This window comes from Micropterus salmoides, unplaced genomic scaffold, assembly GCF_014851395.1.
Source record: "Micropterus salmoides isolate LMB-PRFRI ecotype aquatic unplaced genomic scaffold, ASM1485139v1 Ms_hic_scaffold_19, whole genome shotgun sequence".
In the NCBI taxonomy this organism is placed as follows: domain Eukaryota; kingdom Metazoa; phylum Chordata; class Actinopteri; order Centrarchiformes; family Centrarchidae; genus Micropterus; species Micropterus salmoides.
This window is the reverse complement of record NW_024041039.1, coordinates 9,524,619-9,546,441: the sequence shown is the minus strand read 5'-3', so window position 1 is coordinate 9,546,441 and position 21,823 is coordinate 9,524,619. Positions and strand designations below refer to the sequence as shown.

General features: G+C 37.6%; 2 protein-coding genes across 3 annotated transcripts; one reads left to right on the top strand and one right to left on the bottom strand.

The window, feature by feature from the left end:
• Positions 1 to 598: 598 nt before the first annotated feature.
• LOC119910037 (visinin-like protein 1) lies at positions 599 to 6,624 on the top strand. Of its 2 annotated transcripts, none has more exons than XM_038728386.1 (4): positions 599 to 784; positions 2,753 to 2,919; positions 3,074 to 3,289; positions 4,759 to 6,624. In XM_038728386.1, exons 2-4 carry the CDS (start codon positions 2,758 to 2,760, stop codon positions 4,954 to 4,956), a joined length of 576 nt encoding a protein of 191 aa, XP_038584314.1. In that variant the 5' UTR covers positions 599 to 784; positions 2,753 to 2,757; the 3' UTR covers positions 4,957 to 6,624. The 2 variants fall into 2 exon arrangements, with proteins under 2 accessions (XP_038584314.1, XP_038584313.1); XM_038728385.1 differs by having other exon boundaries at positions 601 to 928.
• A 142-nt stretch (positions 6,625 to 6,766) lies between these two features.
• On the bottom strand, positions 6,767 to 21,709 carry smc6 (structural maintenance of chromosomes 6). Its single transcript, XM_038728384.1, has 27 exons — positions 21,569 to 21,709; positions 20,514 to 20,668; positions 20,321 to 20,432; positions 19,600 to 19,705; positions 19,334 to 19,470; positions 18,361 to 18,422; positions 18,107 to 18,187; positions 17,891 to 17,992; positions 16,417 to 16,536; positions 16,208 to 16,303; positions 15,885 to 16,031; positions 15,699 to 15,787; positions 15,429 to 15,599; positions 15,141 to 15,319; positions 13,851 to 14,052; positions 13,630 to 13,744; positions 13,356 to 13,516; positions 12,279 to 12,414; positions 11,962 to 12,042; positions 11,698 to 11,868; positions 11,318 to 11,455; positions 10,930 to 11,075; positions 9,065 to 9,190; positions 8,825 to 8,930; positions 8,348 to 8,500; positions 8,157 to 8,254; positions 6,767 to 7,537 (listed from the first exon to the last, which is right to left on the bottom strand). The coding sequence occupies exons 1-27, from the start codon at positions 21,582 to 21,584 to the stop codon at positions 7,450 to 7,452; spliced, it is 3,294 nt and encodes a 1,097-aa protein (XP_038584312.1). The 5' UTR covers positions 21,585 to 21,709; the 3' UTR covers positions 6,767 to 7,449.
• Between the last annotated feature and the right edge of the window lie 114 nt (positions 21,710 to 21,823).

The following is a 21,823-nucleotide window of genomic DNA, read 5'->3' as shown; positions in this document are numbered from 1 at the left end:
CAGTGCTGATCATGTCCTTGGTATTTACTTTATAAATGATGCTGGGGAAAGTTAATTGATAGGTTATTTTTTTCAAATTCTCATTTTCAATTCTCTTTAGCCTAATACATGCTTTATTAGTGGCTGAGTGCCCCTACCACTGTCAAAAGACCCCATCTACATTAGAAACAGAAAGGGATCTCTTCAGAGCAGGTATGTACAAAAGCATTTCAGTATTGCTTAATTAAAGAAATCTATAAATAAATAAAGGATTCTGCATTTCCACACAAGAGCTGTAATTATACTGTGACCTTGCTGGGAAATGAAACCTAGTAGGCTACATATTGGTGTGTGGTAATCCTTGGGGGCCCCTGGTTGGTTATCCAGCCCTGATTCTGAAACTCCATTATTATTAAAAGCCACGTTTAATGACCCTAGGACTAGAATATTTCACCCTTACTGAATCTAATTCCTCAGGGGTTACAGTGAACTATTGATCAGTCATAAATGAATAGCACAATGTTGCGCACTCTTTACACCCACCACAATCCGAAATGTATAAATTTCCTGATGATGAAATTTCATGCTGTCCTCATCATCACGATGAAGGATCCGGTTATATCGTGACAGGATCCAGCTGAACCCAAGCCGAGCGGCAGAGCAACAGTGAACTTATGATCAGGCTGTGATGCACACGGGTGACGCCGCGCTCCTGTAGTCGCATAACCACAGACTGGCGTGGGATCGGTCCCTGCTGCGCCTCATCTGGAATAACGTCGGGAAAATCCAGACATTTCATTAGCGGGTGTGTTTTTTTAAAAGAGGCGAGCAGTGTTGAAAATAATCCCTTTTGTGCAAACGTTTCCATCGGAGGGGGGTTTTCTGTACTTTGCAGAAGCCACAGCAGATTTATTCCGATAGAGAATCACCAAATAAAGGCTGTACTAAGGTAAGAAGTGATGTGCCTGCAGATGTAGGCTACATGTCATGTGTTAGATTTTCAGATTTCAGAGGCAGAGAATGGTTTATGTGAATGTGCCACCCATTATTTCTTTCATATTTTCCTTCTGTTTGACTGAATGGGATCGAGCTGAGGGCTGGCACGCGGGCACCTGCGCATCCTTTAAAATAAAGACACTGCGTTTTGCCTAGAAACAAGCAGAAAATGCAGAAATAAAACTGAGTAATAATTTGAGGTATTGACAAAATGTCATCAAGATTTGCGCAAGGAATTGGCTTTTATACGACTCTGATGTGGTTCCGAGGTGGCACCGAGGGAGCTGTCTTGTGTTTTAAAAATAGATCTGTTTGCTTATGAAATTTTGACATGTTTTTTTTTCGCCCCGATGCGCATGGAGAGGTGTCATAAGGACCAGGATGGAGCGATCTAATCTGAAAATGCTCTCACTGCGTCGTTTCCATCGGAATGCAGCAGCGCTCCCTCTCTGCCCTCACAGGAGGCGGTTAGCTTTAATAGCATTAACTCAGATGTCATTGCCCAAAGCGTGAAATAAAACAGCATCTGTTGGCCTCTGTTTGGGCAAAACAAGTCATTCATACCTGTGGCCTGTGCTGATATGAAGCGGATATTTCCCTGAAACACATTTGCATGATATCTGAATCGTTTTCTCAGCTCAGTGCTCCGTGAAACAATTTCGTTTTCCTCAAGGTCATTCACCATAGCCTATTTTAGAGATTAAACCCAAGATCAGATGCTATAATTACCATTCACGTACCCCAGGATTGGTTATATGACAAGCAGCGGGTGCACATAAAACGCGGTGGTTTGCACTGATTTTGGCTGCAGCACACAGTTCTGCTGTTTGTTGTGCAAGGCCCCGAGCCAATGCAGTGCTGCTGTGTGTGGTGGAGCTTGTTCAGCCTGCTGTCATGCTGCTGCAGAGATGTGGACCATATGTTGGTCTCAAGTGATGGAGATTCCCACAGTGTGTGCATGGTGTTCGAATATGCAAAACATTATTCTGCTGTCTCTTTTGTTAAATTATGTATTGAGAATTGACGCATTGTTGACCAATTTATATAATTTGCCACACCATTAGTCGATAATTTATGAATCTGGGGCTTCTGACAGGCTGTTCTGGTAAGGTTGCTGAAGTTGTCATGACTGTTACTGAGGCCCCTCAGTGTGGATAACAAACTAATCCAGGCTGATTAGTTTGTGGATTGCCCACAGCTGTCTTAATATATACAGACCACATGTTATGAGCTATATTCCCCACTAATCCAGATTACAGCAGGTCTTCTGTGTGCATCCTGCATGTTGTCCTCACTCAGTTCTTTAGATTTACTGCAGCGGTGTCTTGGTCTTACAACCAAGCACATGCTTTACTGTTACTGTCAGGTTGTAGGTTGTAGGACAGTATTTGCAGTGGAAACTTGATAGCAGCAATCGAACATTTGATGATCTGAATCTGCTTTGAAAGTGATGATCCAGGTCAGTGCTACCCGGGCCACAGACTGGCACAAGCAGGATGAGGGGACAAAAATAGAACACGAGGACCAGCACAGAAATATTTAGCTGCCTGAACACCACCCCCCCGCCACGCACGCACACACACACACACACACACACACACACACACACACACACACACACACACACACACGTGGTACATACAAACATCCCACACATTTACTCTCTGTACTCATGTTTGAAGAAGAAATAAAAAGGCAGTTTTCTATGCTGTGCTAGAGATTTTCATACTCGCTCAAGCATATACAAATGCAGTATTCACGTGTTCTTGCACTGCAGGAACCATGGGAAAGCAGAACAGCAAGCTGACTCCTGAGGTGATGGAGGATCTGGTGAAGAACACAGAGTTTAATGAACATGAGCTGAAGCAGTGGTACAAAGGCTTCCTGAAAGACTGCCCCACTGGCAGGCTGAATCTGGATGAGTTCCAGCAGCTTTATGTCAAGGTTTGTGTGAACCACCGCCTAAAGATCATCTGCTTCTTTTCTGTCTGAACATTGAATCATGCCATGGCTATTCATACATCATAAAACTATTGCTATTACTGACGTTTTTAAATCCCTCACTGAATTATTAAACACATCTCTTTCACATTTGCAGTTCTTCCCTTACGGCGATGCATCAAAGTTTGCACAACACGCCTTCAGAACCTTTGACAAAAACGGAGATGGCACCATTGATTTCCGAGAGTTCATCTGCGCCCTGTCCATCACATCCCGTGGCAGCTTTGAGCAGAAACTCAATTGGGCCTTCAACATGTATGACCTGGATGGTGACGGCAAAATCACCAGAGTGGAGATGCTGGAGATAATCGAGGTAAGGGAATATCAAGTCATTAAACCCTGGCTCATCAGGGGACTGGCTCTGTTTTTGTTGTTGTTATTAGCCTCCTGCACACCTGCAATGAGTACAGAGGCAGTTTCACAATGATCAAAGTCGCAGTTGTATTGGATTACATTAGGTCACTTCTGGAAATACAGTCAGTATAGTAAATCTGGCCTATGTCTCAGTGATACTGGAGCATACTTAATATCAATATCAATATCAATTTTATTTATATAGCACACTTAAAACAACCAAGGATGGCCAAGGTGCTTCACAGGTTTAATACAACAACAAGACACTCACACAGTAAAAGTACAGCAATAAAACATTATAATATACAGTATACGATATATAGTGATATTAAAATTGCCAGGAATAATAACAGACTTAACTCGAAGGAAATGCCAAAGAAAATGCCTGTAGCGATAAATGTGGTGTGTGCTTTATTCCAAAGCTACATCAGTGGTTCCCAACCTTTTTTGTCCCACAGCCCTATTAGATTAACTCAAGTACCCCTTCATTGGCCAAAGTTGATGTTATTTAACACTATTAATTATATCAGTGGTTGCTATTACTATTATTTTTTCATGCAATAGAATAGTCACTGTTTACATTGCATTGGTTATGTTTACATTCATATAGTATTACTACCACTTGAGTGGCAAAAGATGGATCATTTACACATTACTGAGCAACAGACAGGGGACAAATTAAAGGAAAACCTTAATAAAAGAGAGGAGAAACATAGCAAATGCAGAAGCTTCCGTGTACCAGGGATCAGTGAGTAGTTTGGTGAATCATGATCATGTAAAACGAAAATGACATGAATAAAATGCCACAGCCTTTACAGTCACCAGATCTGAACCTGGTTTCACAGGTTGCGTATGTCAATGAGGTAATATCTTGTGGAGGAATAGTGTTCCTCCTCCATTTGAGATCCACAGACTTGGCAAGGGACACTAAAGTTGTTCTGGAGGCTCGAGGTGGCCTAACTAAGAAACTTCATGTTGGTTTTCAGTTCATTTGTCACCCATTTGTATTTCAAATGTTTAAACTTCTATTTAAACTTTTCTGCTTGCTTAGTTTTCATGCACTCTTAATTGCAGCACGTGGTGTTAATGTGCCACGACTGACTCAGTTTGATGGGCAGCTTATGTTATTGTAAATTTATGATTAGCATCCCATCAATTTGTTATCCTATTTTCTTTTGCACAAATATGTGGAATATATAAAAATATATTTTTTAGATCATTTACAATTCCGATTGGTTTTTGTTTAGTTTAATTAATTTATTGAGCTTTCCACATCCTCTGGAAACTGCAAAAGTACTCCTAGGTTACAAATACCCATTGTTGAGGATCATTGATCTCTATCTTTATGGACAAATAAACACATGTAGGCATCACTGGATTATATAAGAAACAATCCTCTGCTAATTTCTCACTGCGCCTCACCAACAGGCTATCTACAAAATGGTGGGCACTGTGATCATGATGAAGATGAACGAGGATGGTTTGACACCACAGCAGAGGGTGGACAAGATATTCAGCAAAATGGATAAGAACAACGACGACCAGATCTCGTTGGAGGAGTTCAAAGAGGCGGCGAAAGGCGACCCGTCCATCGTGCTCCTGTTGCAGTGTGACATGCAGAAGTGAGCTCTCCCTGCTCGCTCCTCTTCTCACTGTAATCCACACACTCTGGACAGCAGCACATGTTTTAATGTCTCATTAGATTATTTGCCATTTCCACAGGAAAAAAAAACAATGCTTGGACTATTTTTCAATGGACTCGCTTCTTGTGGTTGTATGCATGAGAATGTCAAATGCTGAATAATTTTGAATATAGCTATAAGATATCATACATTTCTATTTCTAAACATGCCAATGTGATTTGTGCACAGTAACCCTATATATTCTCATTGAACCTTAGCTTGTATATCAGTGAAGCACTGCATACAACTATGTTCCTGCAGTATTTAGGATCCCCCAGTGTTCACTGCTGCAACTACTGTACGCTTTACATAATAGTAACAAAACAATAATTCCTATGATAATTGTAACTGTCTCTACTATCCAGACTTGTTGAGCTCTTGGAGAATAGGGAAGCTCCTGTCTGTTCCAGATGTTTTCACATGATGGAACCAAGAAGAGTAGGTTCTTTGCATGCATATATTATGTGTCAAAAAAAATAATCTCTTACCTTTTGCATCTTCAGGTGGTTATAAAAGAGAAACCCTCCAGAATTCATTTAGTATTGTTGCATGGGATGTACAGTATGTGACTCATCAGACTCTCATTAGTTCACCTCCAGTCATGTGGGAGCATGCTTCCCTCCTTTTGATACACATGTATGTGTGGCACTTGAGTTTTTGAAAGATATTTGGGTTGCATTTGTCGGGTAATCTCAGAGGAAGAGCTTTCACACATAAACATTGTATTGTGTTTTGCTTTAGTGACTTCTGGGATGAGCAGAAAGATATTTATGGAGCAGCATTCTTTTATGAATTTATTGTGCTGCTGCCACTTAATCTAGAGGAAAGGCCAAAATTACAGCTGTGAGTACTCATGCATTATTCCCCAAAATGATCCAAAATTGGCTTCTTTTTCAGGTTGCTTATTTGATTCAGACTTAATTAACTTAACTCAGTACATATCAACATGTTTACAGAAAGGAAAATGAGTACAGTGTTCTGACTTTATTGCTGGGAGCTCACTCTCTGGGCTGGGGACCTTGTTAAGACGGGAGCCACTTCCGATGCAGAAAAAAAGGGAGAAAAGGCCTCCTATATGTTTACTGGACACACTGCATTCCTACTTTTTTGTAAGGAGAAACTTTTTATTGAAGGTCTCATCTTCTAAACTATTCCGTTTGCAACAATCATTAAAGATGCAGGACCCTCATGAGAGGCGCTTGACAAAGCTTTTGAAAGAGAGTTTCAGTGCGAGACAGCAACTGGATGAAGATATAGGTTAAAGTTACTGCGGAAATTCTCTTTCAACAGTTTTGCTTCCCCATTTCTAACCTATGCAAGCATGGACTAAGTGTCCGCTTGTAATCCATTTACAGTGGTGGAGGTTGCAGAAGCTTTTCACTGTTCTGTCTAGAACATATACTGAAACCAACCCTCACATTATTGTCTATCTTATTTAAACATTTCAGTCCAGTCACTATGTCAAATTCTTTGTCTAGTAAATGTTTATATCAAATATGAAAAATCATCAATAGTGACTGTATTCTTTTATACTTGTGGCATGTGTTGCACCCAAAAATAATTCTGTAGTGATTAAAATGAATAAACCGTCACCAGGCCTTTTCAAAAGAAACAGTCTAGCAGGTGTGATTAATAGAAATTAAGTAGCAGATTTTAGGACTGTGTTGAATATACATGTTGATACGGATGAAAGGATGGAACGCATGAATGGATAGCCCTGTATGTATGAAAAGTATAACATACACAAGTTTTTAAATATCCACAATTTCTTCTCGTAGTTTATTGTCACAACGTTTATGATTCTACACTGCAGTTAACTACTGCTAGATGAGCATTTTCAACCAAACAATAATGTGCATATGTATTTACAGAGTCCAAATATTTTCAACTGTAAAAATATTAACACTGACAGGTAAAGTAGAGTCCTGGGTCCAGTAGAGTCTTCTCTGGTACCAGACTCCTGAGGTAAACTACATAAAAATAGCACTGTAAAACTGTAACAAAAACTTTCAATGTACAATTTTTTTGTTTTGAAGATCTGCATTCTTCACAAGCACTCGTTTATTAAGCTGGGAACTCAATCTGTTAAATGATTATATTTGTTTGACCAGAACTGGAGATAATCTTAGTTACTGAGATGTCTAAAATGTGTACAATGGATGATAAATACTCAGAATACTAATATGAAGAAAAGGAGACTAGCTAACAGCCCCTTGATGCAGTACTGCCCTTTACACTTAAACAGATCGAAAAAATCTTCATCTGACAAACCAATCAACATCCTTAAAAGTCCCCGGTCTTACTGACAAGTCCAGAAACAGGCTTTAGAGTGAAAAACAACAATAACACGCCTCCTGGCAACACACACATACAGTAAAACAGAAATATACACTGACTATGCACATAAACATTCCTTTTGTTGTCACTGGAGCTCATTTCAAACGTCTTCATCCCCCGTTTCACTCCGGACTCGTTCCGGATCCTGAAGCTGGTGGATTTTGATGAGGCTGGTTTTGGGTAGATTGCTGCATAACACAAACCATGTTTAATATTAGTCATCAAACATTACTGACACAGTGAATTAAGCAAAGAGGGACAACAGGAAGGGCACCGTAATAATTAAAACAAAATAATTAAAATAAAATATTATTTTTATTATATTATATGAAATTTGTACTAAGATGGTGCAATTAAATCTAGCAGTGAATGACTAATAACAAATTATATATTATTATATAATTGTAATAATTTATGAATTATAATGTATAATGATAGAACTGCTTGTTAATAAGTAATACATTGAAAAGCCTTTTTAAAATAATTTCACAAATAAGAATAAAAATGCATTAAAAATACACAATTTTATGACAGAAACAGACACATTAATAATAAGTTTATTATTTGTATTTTCAGTTTTCATTTAAAACTAAATAAATAATCATTTCATAAATTTGTTTTACAAAAGTTATCAGTTGAGTAACAGATTATAATTAACCACTTTAAGAAATCTATTCTGTAATTAATGTGATGGCACACTTCCGTCCCCATACTGGAAACAAAGATGCACAAAACAAAGTTATGTAAAATGTAAAGATTATGGAAAGGACAACACATAAACAGAAAAAACATTAAGAGGAGCATCACCTGGTGGTGAGGGGAGTAATGAAGACAAACTGTCGGAGGTGCTGCCGCTCTGACAGCTCCAGCAGGAGATCCAGAGAGATTCTACGATTGTGCATATCCTAGATCAAAATAATAAAGTCACAGTGAGTCAAATACAAACTTACATTCATTGTTTTATACAAATTGTGTTTTGTGAGATACTGTGCTCTCACCATGTAGACGTCAAACTCATCGAGGCATCTGAATGGTGATTCGGTGATCTCCCACAGGGAGAGCATGAAGCAAACAGTGGAGAAGGAACGTTCGCCACCAGACAGCGACCTCATGTCACTCACACCATCATCCTCCCTGCCCGGAGGCTTTACCTTTACGTGTGTGAGAACAGGTTTGTGTATTACTTGCACTGAATATTTTTCCCATAAAATAAAAAAAAAGAAAATAGAAAAACAGTAGTAGACTCTAGCAGTAGGGAGAGAGAGGAGTTATGGCGCAGACTTGAGGATGAGGATGTCGCCATCACTTGGTCACCAGGATACCCCATCTTACTTTAAAAGTAAATTCTGTTTAGGTAATTAACTTTAAGTGTTGTCACCAGTCTTTTGCAGTATACACTGTTTATATTCTTAAACATACAAAGGAACGTTCCATGTATTTACAAAAAAACTAAAGAAAATGTTGAACAGACATACCGAGATTGAGAGTGTCTCGTTGTTGTGATCAAAAATCATCGAGCCACAGCAGTTCAACTTGATCAGAAAGTTATTGAAGTATAATTTGCATCTGACAGAGAGGGACCTTTAGGAAGTAGAAAAAGATGAAAGAATCAGACAAACACAAGCAGGACTTTCCACTGCCAGTTAGACACTATAATCATTACAACATACAAGCATTTCTGAATTATTTTTCAAACTTACTAGGGCGTTATTTACCTACGCATTACTTTGTATCTGTTCTGCCTGTCTGACATGATGTTATCGAGTCGATCGATGAACCTACGCAGATCTCTCACTTGGTTGGTTTTGTGTCTGTAGAGAGCGAGGGCCTCAGCGTACTCCCTAATGAGAACAGAGGACAGAAAACGGCAGTCTAAGTTTCTTATTCCAGAATAAGGCCAGAAAATGATTTAGTGATAGCCAACGGGTAGGTTGGATTGAAGTATGTCAGTGGCAGAAGAAATCTCAATTGGATGGGTTGAACCTCAGTGGGTAGAGACACATCGCTTGTCTGACTAGATTGCCAAAGCTGCAACCCAGTGAAATGATTAGACAGAAGGAAGCTAGAAGACTCCTCTAACTCTTCTTCTAACTAAAAAAAAAAAAAGTCTTCAGTAAATGATCTAACTTACCTGGTTAGCTTAGCTGGCCTCAAACAGGCCTGTATGCTGTGGTCAGGAGTGGAGTAATCATTTATATCAGATAGTATTCAGATTGTTTAGTAAGTAAAAGTAATGCATTAAAATGTTACTTATTTCAAATGTCTCATTAGCAACATATATTTTAAGTATTAAAAGTAAAAGTGCTCAATACAGAAAATTGCCCATTGAGTGTAATATCTGTATATTATATATATATATATATATATATATATATATATAATATATATATATATATATATATATATATATATATATATATATATATATATATATATATATATATATATATATATATATATATATATATATATATATATATATATTATATATATATATATATATATATATATATATATATATATATATATATATATATATATATATATATATATATATATATATATATATATATATATATTTATTTATTTATTTATTTATTTATTATTATTATTATTATTATTATTATTATTATTATTATTATTATATTACACTACACTGAACAAAATTATAAACGCAACACTTTTGTTTTTGTCCTCATTCATCAAGATCTAAGACTTTCCTTATGTCCACAAAAGGCCTATTTCTCTTAAATATTGTTCACAAATCTGTCAAAATCTGTGTCAGTGAGCACTCCTCCTTTGCTGAGATAATCCTTCCCCCTCACAGGTGTGGCATATCAAGTTGCTGATCGGACAGCATGGGTATTGCACAGGTGTGTCTTAGGCTGGCCACAATAAAAGGCCACTCAGAAATGTGCAGTTCCATCACACAGCATAATGCCACAGATGTCGCAAGTTTTGAGGGAGCAAGCTACTGGCATTCTTACTGCAGGAATGTCCACCAGAGCTGTTCCCCGTGAATTGAATGTTCATTTCTCTACCATAAGCCGTCTCGTTTCAGAGAATTTGCCAGTACATCCAACCGGCCTCACAACCGCAGACCACGTGTAACAACACCAGCCCAGGACCTCCACATCCAGCATCTGAGACCAGCCACCCGGACAGCTGCTGCAGCAGTCGGTTTGCATAACCAAAGAATTTCTGCACAAACTATCAGGGAAGCTCATCTGCATGCTCGTCGTCCTCATCGGGGTCTCGACCTGACTGCAGCTTTGCACAGACATTGAAGAGGAGTGGACCAATATTCCACAGGCCACAATCAACAACCTGATCAACTCTATGCGAAGGAGATGTGTTGCACTGCGTAAGGAAAATAGTGGTCAGACCAGATACTGACTGGTTTCTCAGTTGTTCAAGTTGCTCAAGGACAAACTGTGGCACTGAGTTTCAACCTCTAACATTAGATCTGACTCCAGAGCACCTAGGCCCCTGGGAAATGTTTTGTACTAAAAATAAAGTCAGTCTGAGTTCACAGTGAGATAACACAAAGATGTTTTTTAGAAAGCCTGTGATTTCTCACCTGACCACCTGCTCCTGCTCGCCGTGGCTGGTCTCGAACACCTTGATTTTCTTCTTCAACCGAGTGATTTCTGCGTCAATGCTCTTGGTGCTGCCAGTCACCTGCTGCCGCTCAGGACTGATCTCTGTGGCTTTGGCCACATATTCCTGTCAACACATGTGAGGTCTGCTGACAGTCTGACAATTATGAATTTCTGCAGACATCTACAGTACACTGGAGGCAGGAAGTCATCTCTTTGGTAGAGTTTACTAACTGATCACTGATGTATATAGCTTAGTATAGCTAAAGTGCAGCAACTGGCCTAATCTAGAGTACATTCTCAAGCTACAAAAGCCTCCAAATGCTCCAAAAGCATAATGAGATGAACAAATTAAGTACAGCTTGTTACCTGTAACTCGTCTTCTCTTTGGTCAAGGTCACTTTTCATTGCTTGGATGTTGTCTTCATGAGCTTTCAGTTTGTTTTCTAAAACCTTAAGGTTTCGTTCATGTCTCATGGACTCAACCTCCAGCTTCAGTTGCTCATCCTTTGGGTCAACAAACAGTAATAATCAATTTCACTACTTCTTAGGCACAGTTGCTGACAGAAGCTGTCCTCAAAAAGCATTTTACAATAAAACAATATACAGTTCAAAAACATTTGAAATCAGAAGACAGAAGCAACATCAAAACCACAAAGAGGAGCCTGCAACCGCAGCATCTTTTAGTTTCTAAAACTATTTTAGTTTGTTTCCTCTAAACAAAGTGATACAACAATGCTCTGCTGTACCTTTAATGGCTCCATGTCCTCAGGAAGCTGATCAATCCGTTCTTTAACAGAAGAGTACTCAGACTCTATATCCTCTGCTATTTTCCGGTGCTTGTCGAGCTCTATCTTTTCTTTATGAACAGTTTGCTTTTCTCCCTCGATTTTCTGTTGGTTCTCTTGGGCGACTTCTTCCTACAAGAAGTACTTGAAGACATTAGACTTACATAATGTAGGCTAGAATTTATGTCTGGTTTGAAGGGGTGCAAATAAAAACTAAATGATCACCAAGGAGCTGATGTCATCAATTTGCTCTTCACCAGCAGTCTCCAGCTCAGTTATTGTTGCCTTGACTTGATTCACAGATGCCTGCATTGAAAAAAAACAATTAAATAATTATAATTTCCAATTTAACCTTCGAAAATATTGCTTAATCACTCTCTTCTCAGCAGTGACATTTACTAAATCTTTCTCCCACAAAGAGCATTAAGGTAAGCAGAGAGGAAGCAAGAACAGGAGGGAAACAAATGAAAATGTATTAACCAAACAGCATTATAGTTAAACAAGGTTCTGGTGCACATCCTGCAAGAGTGCAGTTCACTGACCAGAGTCTTCTTTAGGGTCATGATGGTACTGTTCAGCTTCTTCTCCATGCTCACGATGTCCTCAGTCACAGAGGTCACATGGAGCTGAAACCTGGACAGCTGAGCCTGGTGATTCTCCAGGTCTGACTCCAACAGACTGTGACAGGCAGGATGGATTTTATCCAAAAGAGTAAGTAAACACCTCTTTTGAAAACTCACAAACCCTGCAAACACATTCTGAGCAGCCCAGCGGAACACACACATTTCCATTTGACAGTGTTATTGTGAGTATTTCTCCCAGTGTGAGCACCAAATGGCATTAATGCAGCATTTGGAAAAGGAAATGCAGAACACTGTATGTCGATAATATCATGCAGTGTTTCAATAACTTAGTTGTAGTTTGTCATTTTGTAGTACATTTGTTTGCTTTCTTGTAGGGAGATAGATGAGAAGATCTATACCGCTCTCATATCTGTACGACAAACATGAAGCTCAAACCAGGCATCAGATTAGCTTAGCTTAGCATAAAGACTGGACACAGGTGGAAACCGATAGCCTGGCTCAGATTAAAACAACAAGATATGACCTTGTTGCCGGATGCGGTCTGTAGCTTTATATTTACTGTTCGAAGGGTGTCAAACTTCTCATCTAACTCTCAGTAAGAAAGTGAATAAGCGCATTTCCCAAAATCTTAAACAGATCCTATAAAGAACCTTATTTCAAAATTTAAAGTAAAATTCATTAGTTTAAAAATCAACATGGTTTCCATAAAGATCCTTGCTTTTGATCTTAATTCTAAACATCTTGTACTAGTTACTGAGTTCAAGGTTTATTTGGGATTAAGTGTTACATTTTCTCACGTATTTACTTTAGTGTCTCATCTGCTATTTATTCTTTAGTTTAGTTTCTTTAGAGGATTAAGCACAGTATGGATCTGCCTTTAAAATCCAGGTCCCTGCTAGCAGCTGGTTTAAACTTTCAGGTTTAATTTCTCCTTCCTTCAAATTATCATTAAATATGCATTTGGTCATGTTTCTCTTCTCCTTTTCACCATATATTTTTCACATCTAACGTGTTTCACATATCAACTGACCTTACCTTATTTCAGTCTCGAGATCCCCACCGAGATATTTGGCCATGCTGAAGTCAGAGGTGTAATAGCGGTTTGGATACACTTGATCTCCTTCAAGAGTGAAGGCTTCACGGCAGTTCTTAGGTGGCCGGCCATGCTGCATGACCCTCCTTGCTTTGTCTTTTTCCTTTGATAAAACACAGGTCAGATGGCACTGAAACAGAAACTAATTACTACATCAACCCTAAAACAACTCTACATGCAATATTCAACATGAACATGCAGTAGCGACATACTAACTTTTATGATCAGTATTGATTCTATCCCCCTCATATCAATCAGGCAGTTGATGATGACTGGGCTTGATGCTGTGATTATGTCCAACACAGATGGGTATTCTGGATGATATGCTTTCCTACAAAAACAGCAGAGAAGGAAAACAAGATGTCGCTTTAAAATGTGTCGGGAAACTGCTGTGAAAGAAAAGTCATCTAATCTGAATTGCTGCTGCTGCTGCTGACCGTCCATGAATGTTGTAAACTTTTTCAGAGTAAGGGCTGACAATGATCTGCGGCCTGTTGCCCTTTGGATAGTAGTGAGACATCAGCTCCTGAAGGACAGCCTCATCCTTATAGTTGTCACAGCAGAAAGCCTTCATGAAGCTCCGCAGACAGCACTCCACGGCTACAGCCAAAGTGGGATCTTTCAAACTGATACACACACCTGAGACCAAAAACACAGTCTCTCAGCTTCAATATGTAAAATTTTTTTACTGCTTCGCTGCAAATATATGATCTGAATTGAGATTTTTAATATTTGAAAAGCAGAAATGACAACTGACAGTATGAAACCTTGTAGCTAATTAATAGTAAAACAGTAATTAATTACCCAGGATTTTATTTTCTTTAGTCACTGAACTAACCCTATATTTGGGATTTGCATCTATATTGGACAGGCCCTTATATCCTTTTGCACAAAACTCTTGCTCAGCAAAAATGGAAAATAGCGTACTATGAATCATTTATTTCAACCAGTATGAATATTACTTGTACTGTACCGGTAAATGTGAATTTTCTCAGTAAAATTAACTGAATGATGGAGAATCCAATTGATCCTGCGATGTGTAGATTGTCTTTATCGACAAAAGCTTAAACATGTCTATTTATCTGCATGGTCTAAGCAGCTTAGAAGTAGCTCAAGCGGGTGACCCAGTGGGTTTTCAGAAGTTTGTATACAAAAACAGACCAGGTGTCTAATTGAGACCTGCGTTTTTTTGTCAAAAAGGGATAGGCGTATAATTGGGCCTAAGCTTTTAATTTAAGTTTTATGGTACTCTGGTTATATTAGACTTATATAGACTTATATCAAATTTAATAATTGGCTTTTATCTGTGTATATATATACACACAGATAAAAGCCAATTATTAAATTTGAAGTTCGCCTTTTTTGGACATACATTCATTCTTGACAAGAATTAGATGAGAAGATTGACACAACGCAGCCAGCAGCCGGTTAGTGTAGCTTAGCATAAAGACTGGAAAAACTGCTGGCCTGGCTCTGTCCAGCTCTTTACTTATTCATCAATAAATTTAATGCGCCCCGCCAAGAAATAGTCCCTTTCATCGTTATGTACATTACTTTTTGTACAGGTTTAACAAACGACATCTGAGCGGATTTTGTTACCTTAGGACAAAGCCATGCTAGTTGTTTCTCCCATTTCATCTAACTCTTGAAAAGAAAGCGAATAAGTGTATTCTCTTCTATAAAGCAGAAAGAAAATCAAGCAAACTAAAATTAAAAAACAATGTTACCTATTGGACCAATAGGTCTCTTGAGAAAGCGTCCTGTGGCATACGCTTCAGTAATCGAATTCAGCAGGTCAGGAACATGGTCTCCAAACCGCTTCAGTTTGTTCGTTCGACTGGCAAGAAGCTGATTCTTCCTCTTCAGCTTGGATGCGTACAAAACCTGGATATTTCTTTCCTCCAATCTAGTCAATAATAACAGAGCTGGATCAGGACATTTCACTTCACTGCATACACTCATGCCACACCTCCTTGACAGTACATTAATGTGAAAGAATCACTCTTTTCCCGTACCTCAGCTTGTCCTGTTCTTCCTTTCCTTTGAAAAGTGCCTGATGTTTGTTCTTGATCTCTTGATTCAGCTGTGAGGACGTTTTCTCAAGCTCTGCAAGCTGCTCTTTCAGACTGGATATTTTCTTCTGCTGTTTTGTATATTCTGTCTCTCCGTCATTGTTTAACATTACACTAAAATACCGTGAAATACAATATCATTTCAAGTAAATGCATGCATTTGGATGAAGGTAAAGTCATGGTTGTTGTTTTTTTGCCTTTCTGCTCCCCTACCTTGTTTTTGCCTTGTTAATTTTCTCCTGAAGAAGGTCTTGCTCCTGCTCTGACTGTTTGAGCTTATTCAGTGCCCTAAAATAAACAACCTATGGGAGAAGAGTCTTTACTTTAACAGACTTTAAACAATATAAATGATGTACACTTGATATATTGACATATATTATCATATTTCCCAATAGGTACCTCCTGTTCCTTGTGAGCTTTGCTATTGACCTTCACTTGCTCTTTCAACATGAGACTGTCCTTTGAGAGAGACTCATGTTCCTCTCTCAGACAATCAATTCTGCTTTTGATGCACTGAAGCTTCTTTTCTACTTGTATGAGCTTAGTCTGTGTGAAAGATGAGAGAAAGAACAAAAGTACATTTCAAGACCACATCTAGAAGCTAGAAGATCAAGTTATAACTCCATTGAAGGACATCTGTAAAGACTAAAATGCAGCATGTGAAGTAAAGAAGGTTTGGTCTTCTGTGTATATTTAACAGAATATGAACACTTGTGACTCACCTGACAGAGCTGAAGGTTGTCCTGATGTTTGTAATTATTCTCTTCCTTTTCAATGTCTTCCTTCAACTGCTGTATGAACTGCTCCTTCTCTCTGACCTGAGAGTGATAAAAACATTACCATGATTCATTCAAAATTTTCTTCTTTCTTCCAAAACACTCTTCATAATTTCTAAATATGTTTTATACAATGAGGAATGATAAACTCTTACCAAACACCATGCCATTGTTTTCTTCAGATTCTCCAAATCCACCTTCATGTCACTGAAGGACGACAACTGTTCGTACCTCTCTTTCTTCTGTAGAAACTCTTGCTTCAGGTCCTTGATACACTGAACACAATAATATGTGAGAGCTAAAAAATTATATTTTCTTGCAGCAAAAGAATATACATATAAAATTAATCATACACAAACATAACAGCAGTAAGCAAGGAAGCAAGCAAAATTCATCTATAATCTTAAAAAAAATAGGTTACAAAGTGCTTAATGGGAGGAAGAACAAGACGGGTTATAAAACAAGCAGGACTGTGTGTACAAAGCACAAAATAAAAATAGATATCAAACCAAGAGAAAGCCAAAGAAAACAAATGGGTTTTTAGATTATTTTTAAAGATGTGTCAGTCAGTGGTGGAATGTAACTAAATACATTTACTCAAGTACTATAATTGAAAATTTCCATTTTATGCAACTTTAAACTTCTACTTCACTACACTTTAGAGAAAAATCATTTTACTCCACTACATTTATCTAACAGCTTTAGTTCCTAGTTTCTTTTCAGATTACAATTTTTCATACCCTTCCTGTCCAGTGAAAACCAATTTTTAATTTTTTTTATTTGTTGATTTTTAATTAAAACTTTTTCTGATAAACTGCAGGATTAAGTGTTCACATATGGGTTGAGAAAAATTATCCTACTTCTTGAGCTAAATAAACTGTTTAAAAATAACAAAAAAACAACTTGGATTAGCTGGAAAATGCATCGTCTGTGCTGACGTTTTAGAGATATGTGGCTCTCACAGGACAGCAACACTACAAACATATGATGATCATATAAAATATAATGCATTGCTGTAGATTAATATATCCAACAGCATATAAACGGGTTAAAATGAGCTCAACCTTAAACATCTACAGCAGTAAAATGCAACATACACAATACAGTGTTATGATAATCCAAAAACATCACATATTAAAGTAAAACAGTGACAGCAACCAGATTTTGATACTTAAAGTAAATTTAGCTGATAATACTTTTACTTTGACTTAAGTAAAGATTTGAATGCAAGACTTTCACTTGCAGTGTGGCATTTCTACTTAAGTAAATGATCTAAATACTTCTTCCACCCCTGGCATCAGTATTTTTAAACCTTTATTTAACCAGGCAGGACACCTAAGAACAACTTTTTATTTACAAAAATGGCCTGGCTTTACAAGGAAGGTCAGACATTCTCCAGAGGATTTCACAAGAAGCGTTTAAATTGAAATTTCCAATTTAAGCTAATGATCACTTTCACTGTGTTTAAAACTAAAAATAACTACTATACATTAAGTTAATATTACAATTGTTAAAATCTCATTTAAAGTTATTGGTTGACAACATTATACATATATAATATATATATAAACATGCTGAACTGATGTTCAATAAATCGACGTTAGGAAGTTTGTGTGTTGAATACAGTACCTCCTCTTGTCTCTCAACCTGCTGTCGCGTGACTGTTTTAGTGTGCTTGATGTGAATGTAATCCCTCTTCATCTGTTCCAACAGAGTTGCCTTCATGAAGAACTACAAAATAAAAAAGAAAAGAGGAAAAGAGAAAACATCACAAACAAAATTAGTCTCTCAATAAAGATGTAATCGTAAAATTTGAAGCTCATAAATAACATGGCGGTGTTTTACCTTATACTTGTCCGATTCATTTTTTGAATGCAGGAACTGTTTACTCATTTCTTGGTTGAGAATGGACACTGGGTTATCCAGCTGGAATACACAAAACAAATGTGCTGCTGAGGCTTTCAGGTTTAATTATGTTGTAGTAAGGAGGATGTGTTTGTAACAACCAGAAATAATTACTACATTTAAAATCGTCATAAAAAGAAATTGTGCATTCAGTGGTAGTTAAAAAGTTGTAGAATCTGGCTTGACATAAATACCTGGATGTTGAAGTGGTCCAAAATGGCCGTCAATTCCTCCTTTTTGGTTGAGATAAGTTGACCTAAAATACATCACAGAAGACAACTAATGGTTAAAAGTAGGGCATGGCAATAAAACAAGAACAAAAATTATTTCAATGCAATTTTTCTCAATATAAATATAAGAAATATACAATAAATGCTGAATTTAATTAATTTCACAAGCAAATCACCCCTTAATTTTTCTATTAAGATATTGGTTTTGTTGCGAAAAAAAACCATAGGAACATTTTTACCTAATTTTACTAAATGCAAATTTTTATGTTGAAAAAAGATTTATCATCTTTCATCTAACTTTATATTTGGATATTTTGTTAAGTGATCCATTGTTCGGCAAGTGTTTGTTTCGACCATGAAGAAATTAACCGTCTGGTTTCTTTAACTTTATACTCAGGAGCAAAAATCAGCCTTTAAACTTGAGCGGAAATACTGATTTGACATTTATCATGATAATTATTGGTATCAAATCTGGATTTAAGATTTTTTTTTTAGTTTTAGTTTGTTAATAAAAGCTATTCAAATATCTCGAGAAATAATCGTTAGCTGCAGCCCTGCACATTGCAACTGAAAAAATAAGGACAAAATAAGTAAACTGATTCAGAAGCAAACTTTTCAGTGAGCTCAATCAGTAATTGGTAAGGAAGTTATTTTTATTAAGAAAATAACTCACTGACATTTACAACTAATGAAGAGCATCAGTCCATGTGTGAGTGTAAATATGTCTTATATTTACATTTACACTTGGTGACATGGTACAAAACAGAGAAACAGTGCCATGCATTAAAATTGTATGCATGCAAGTTCATAGAGGGACATTCCTGACCATGAGAAAAGAATATATTCAGCTTGGAAAAATGTCTGATTGAAGTGGTTTATTGCACATTTAGGGAAGGTTTAATAAGAATTGGACACGTTTTTAACTCAGTTAAGTCACCTGACTTGCTCTTCAGTCTGCAGGTCCGACATCCATCGCAAGATATCCTGTGCTCAATGGAGATACAGTCGCCGTAGACATCCCTTTTATAAGCATCTGGTCCTCTGTTTTTCAGCTTTATGGTTATATCTGCAGTACTAGAGAGCAGACTGTATTGTAATGGCCCTCTGGGACCAGTGCCCCACTGGTATACAAACAACATAACTCGTCGATTTGTCATTGAGAAATGTTTCACTATGGGTATAACATGATGTACTCTGCCCTACCTTTCACCACTCTTCACAAAATCCTTCAGTGACACTCCTCTGTTGGTGACAGTGGCCTTTCCACCGAGGCCTACAATCAAAGCAGTCAGGATGGCACTTTTTCCGCCTGAGAATTAAATGGGAAACAACACCAACAAGTGAGTAAATAACTGCAAGGAAATTACCCCATAGTTGTTACTGGCTCGCAAGCAGAACTGAAGATTGTATGTAAAGAAATAGAAATCACCCAGCCGCAGAAATGCAAGAGGGTTGTCACCAAATAAACAAATGCTTTGTCAAATGAGAGTAAAATGATTTCTTTCCCTAAAAGCTTTGATCATCACTGTTATTTTCCCTCCTCAGATGAATTTCATTTATGCAGAGGAACCTTTAAATAAAGTCCATTAAAAAAACAAATCAAGTAATTTCATCTACTTACTTATGAGTAACAGTTCATAAAAACAATAAATTGAATGAAAATGTCTTATTCAGACACTGATTATTCTCATAATTTTTTGAGAAGAGAGCCCTCTAGTTAGGTATAGGATTAGATCTAAAATGATTAATGGATTAGTTGCTAAATAGATTGAGAAAACAAAAATAATAATAATCTGTAACTATTTTCAAAGTAATTTTTCAAGCAAAACCCCAAACATTCCCCAGGTGCCTTGGTTAAGGAGTGTTAAACACACAGGCCAAAGCAAACAGCACATCACATGACATTTAGAAATCCGATTCTTACTTCCATTGTTGCCGACGATGAAATTCACATTGGGCCCAAACTGGAACGGACCGAGCAAATGGTGACACATGAAATTCTTTAGAGTGACACTTTCGATGAGGCCAATATCTCCCTAGAAATACATGCAGAAAACAATATTCAACAGTGGAAGGTAAAGAAGAAGACATTAGTGCTTTATGGGGAAATAACTCACTGTGGCAGAGTGAGAGAAGCTGCTGGAAGACGGTCTCTGATGTTTTAAAATATCTGATGAATCTTCGATACCCACAGCTGTCAGTCTGCGGCTCTTGACAGCTGTCGCATCACTGATCACCTTGCCTTTCCTTTTACTCATTTTGAAACAAGTCACTGGAAATAGAATTAACAGGAAGACTCAGAACACTAATGCCTGTACTACAAGATATTATTTATTCACTATAAGACAGACTTGGACACTTTAGGTCAGCCCCGACAGGCCGCATTTTAAACCTCCATGTGAAACCTTTTTTGTCTCAGAGGTTTTATCATTTCATTCATCTCAGTTCACAAAACACATACTCACACCGCACAACTCAAACGTAAGGGGTGAAATCTGTAATTAATTATGGCCTCACAAACTGAACAGTAACCTGTAATAAAGTAGTAAACCTGGTTTTAAACATGCATGGCTTCAAATACCTAAATCATTGTCTTTTACTGGAAATTGGACATCTTTTTGAATTATGACATATTTGCACATTAATTATGGCTATCACTCAATGCCCTAAACAAGTTCCTCCTTTATAGAAACTAAGTTTTGCTATTTTGAGAAGTGTGCAAATGTGACGTCAAACCTACTGCAGGGTAATATTTGGAGATACTGAATAGCTATAAACAATGCAATTAGGCTAACACTGGTTTCAAAGGGAGAAAGAAATTAAAGTGAGCCTTTTGTCTTCAAGCCAGGAAGCCACAGCCTGAAACCAGCAGTAACACTGCAGCAAGAGTAACAGGTGTTACTGTGTAACACAGCTCTGCATTCAAACCAGATTTTTGTGTGTCCAAATGTTTTTTAGCTGTTTCACACTGAGATTCATTTGTATTAGGTCTTAATAAACCTATTTCATAAAGCTTTGTGTATGCCTATGTATACGATATAGCTCTAAATCACTATTCTTTGTCAGTCACGTCATGGGATATCTAGAAGGCATTCAAAGTCAGCTGAACATGCTGTGTTTTTCCTACCACTCGCAGCATTTAGGAAAGTATTATCAAGACTTCACCGCCTACCGTAGTGCGATCGCATGTGTGTGCAGCCTGCAAAAATAACATGGTCATGGGAAAACACTGCGCCGTTTAAAGACTTCCTGGTCGGACTGAACTGAACTTCAGCAGCAGTGACAGTTTTGGGTGTCGCTTAACTTCCAAACACGGAACCGAGAGCGTGCTGCTTGATTGGCTCATTGCCTACCTGTGCGTGCGTCCACAACACACGTTTTTTGTTTTTGAATATAGAGGTGAGAAGGTAAACTTCAACATTAAATT

Coding starts and splice junctions, on each gene's coding strand:
- LOC119910037 (XM_038728386.1), top strand. CDS start 2,758: ATGGGAAAGCAGAACAGCAAGCTGACTCCTGAGGTGATGGAGGATCTG. Junction 2,920..3,073: donor TCCAGCAGCTTTATGTCAAG/GTTTGTGTGAAC, acceptor TCACATTTGCAG/TTCTTCCCTTACGGCGATGC. Junction 3,290..4,758: donor AGATGCTGGAGATAATCGAG/GTAAGGGAATAT, acceptor CCTCACCAACAG/GCTATCTACAAAATGGTGGG.
- smc6 (XM_038728384.1), bottom strand. Junction 15,320..15,428: donor GAAGAACAGGACAAGCTGAG/GTACGGGAAAAG, acceptor ATTATTGACTAG/ATTGGAGGAAAGAAATATCC. Junction 8,255..8,347: donor ATGAGTTTGACGTCTACATG/GTGAGAGCACAG, acceptor ATTTTGATCTAG/GATATGCACAATCGTAGAAT.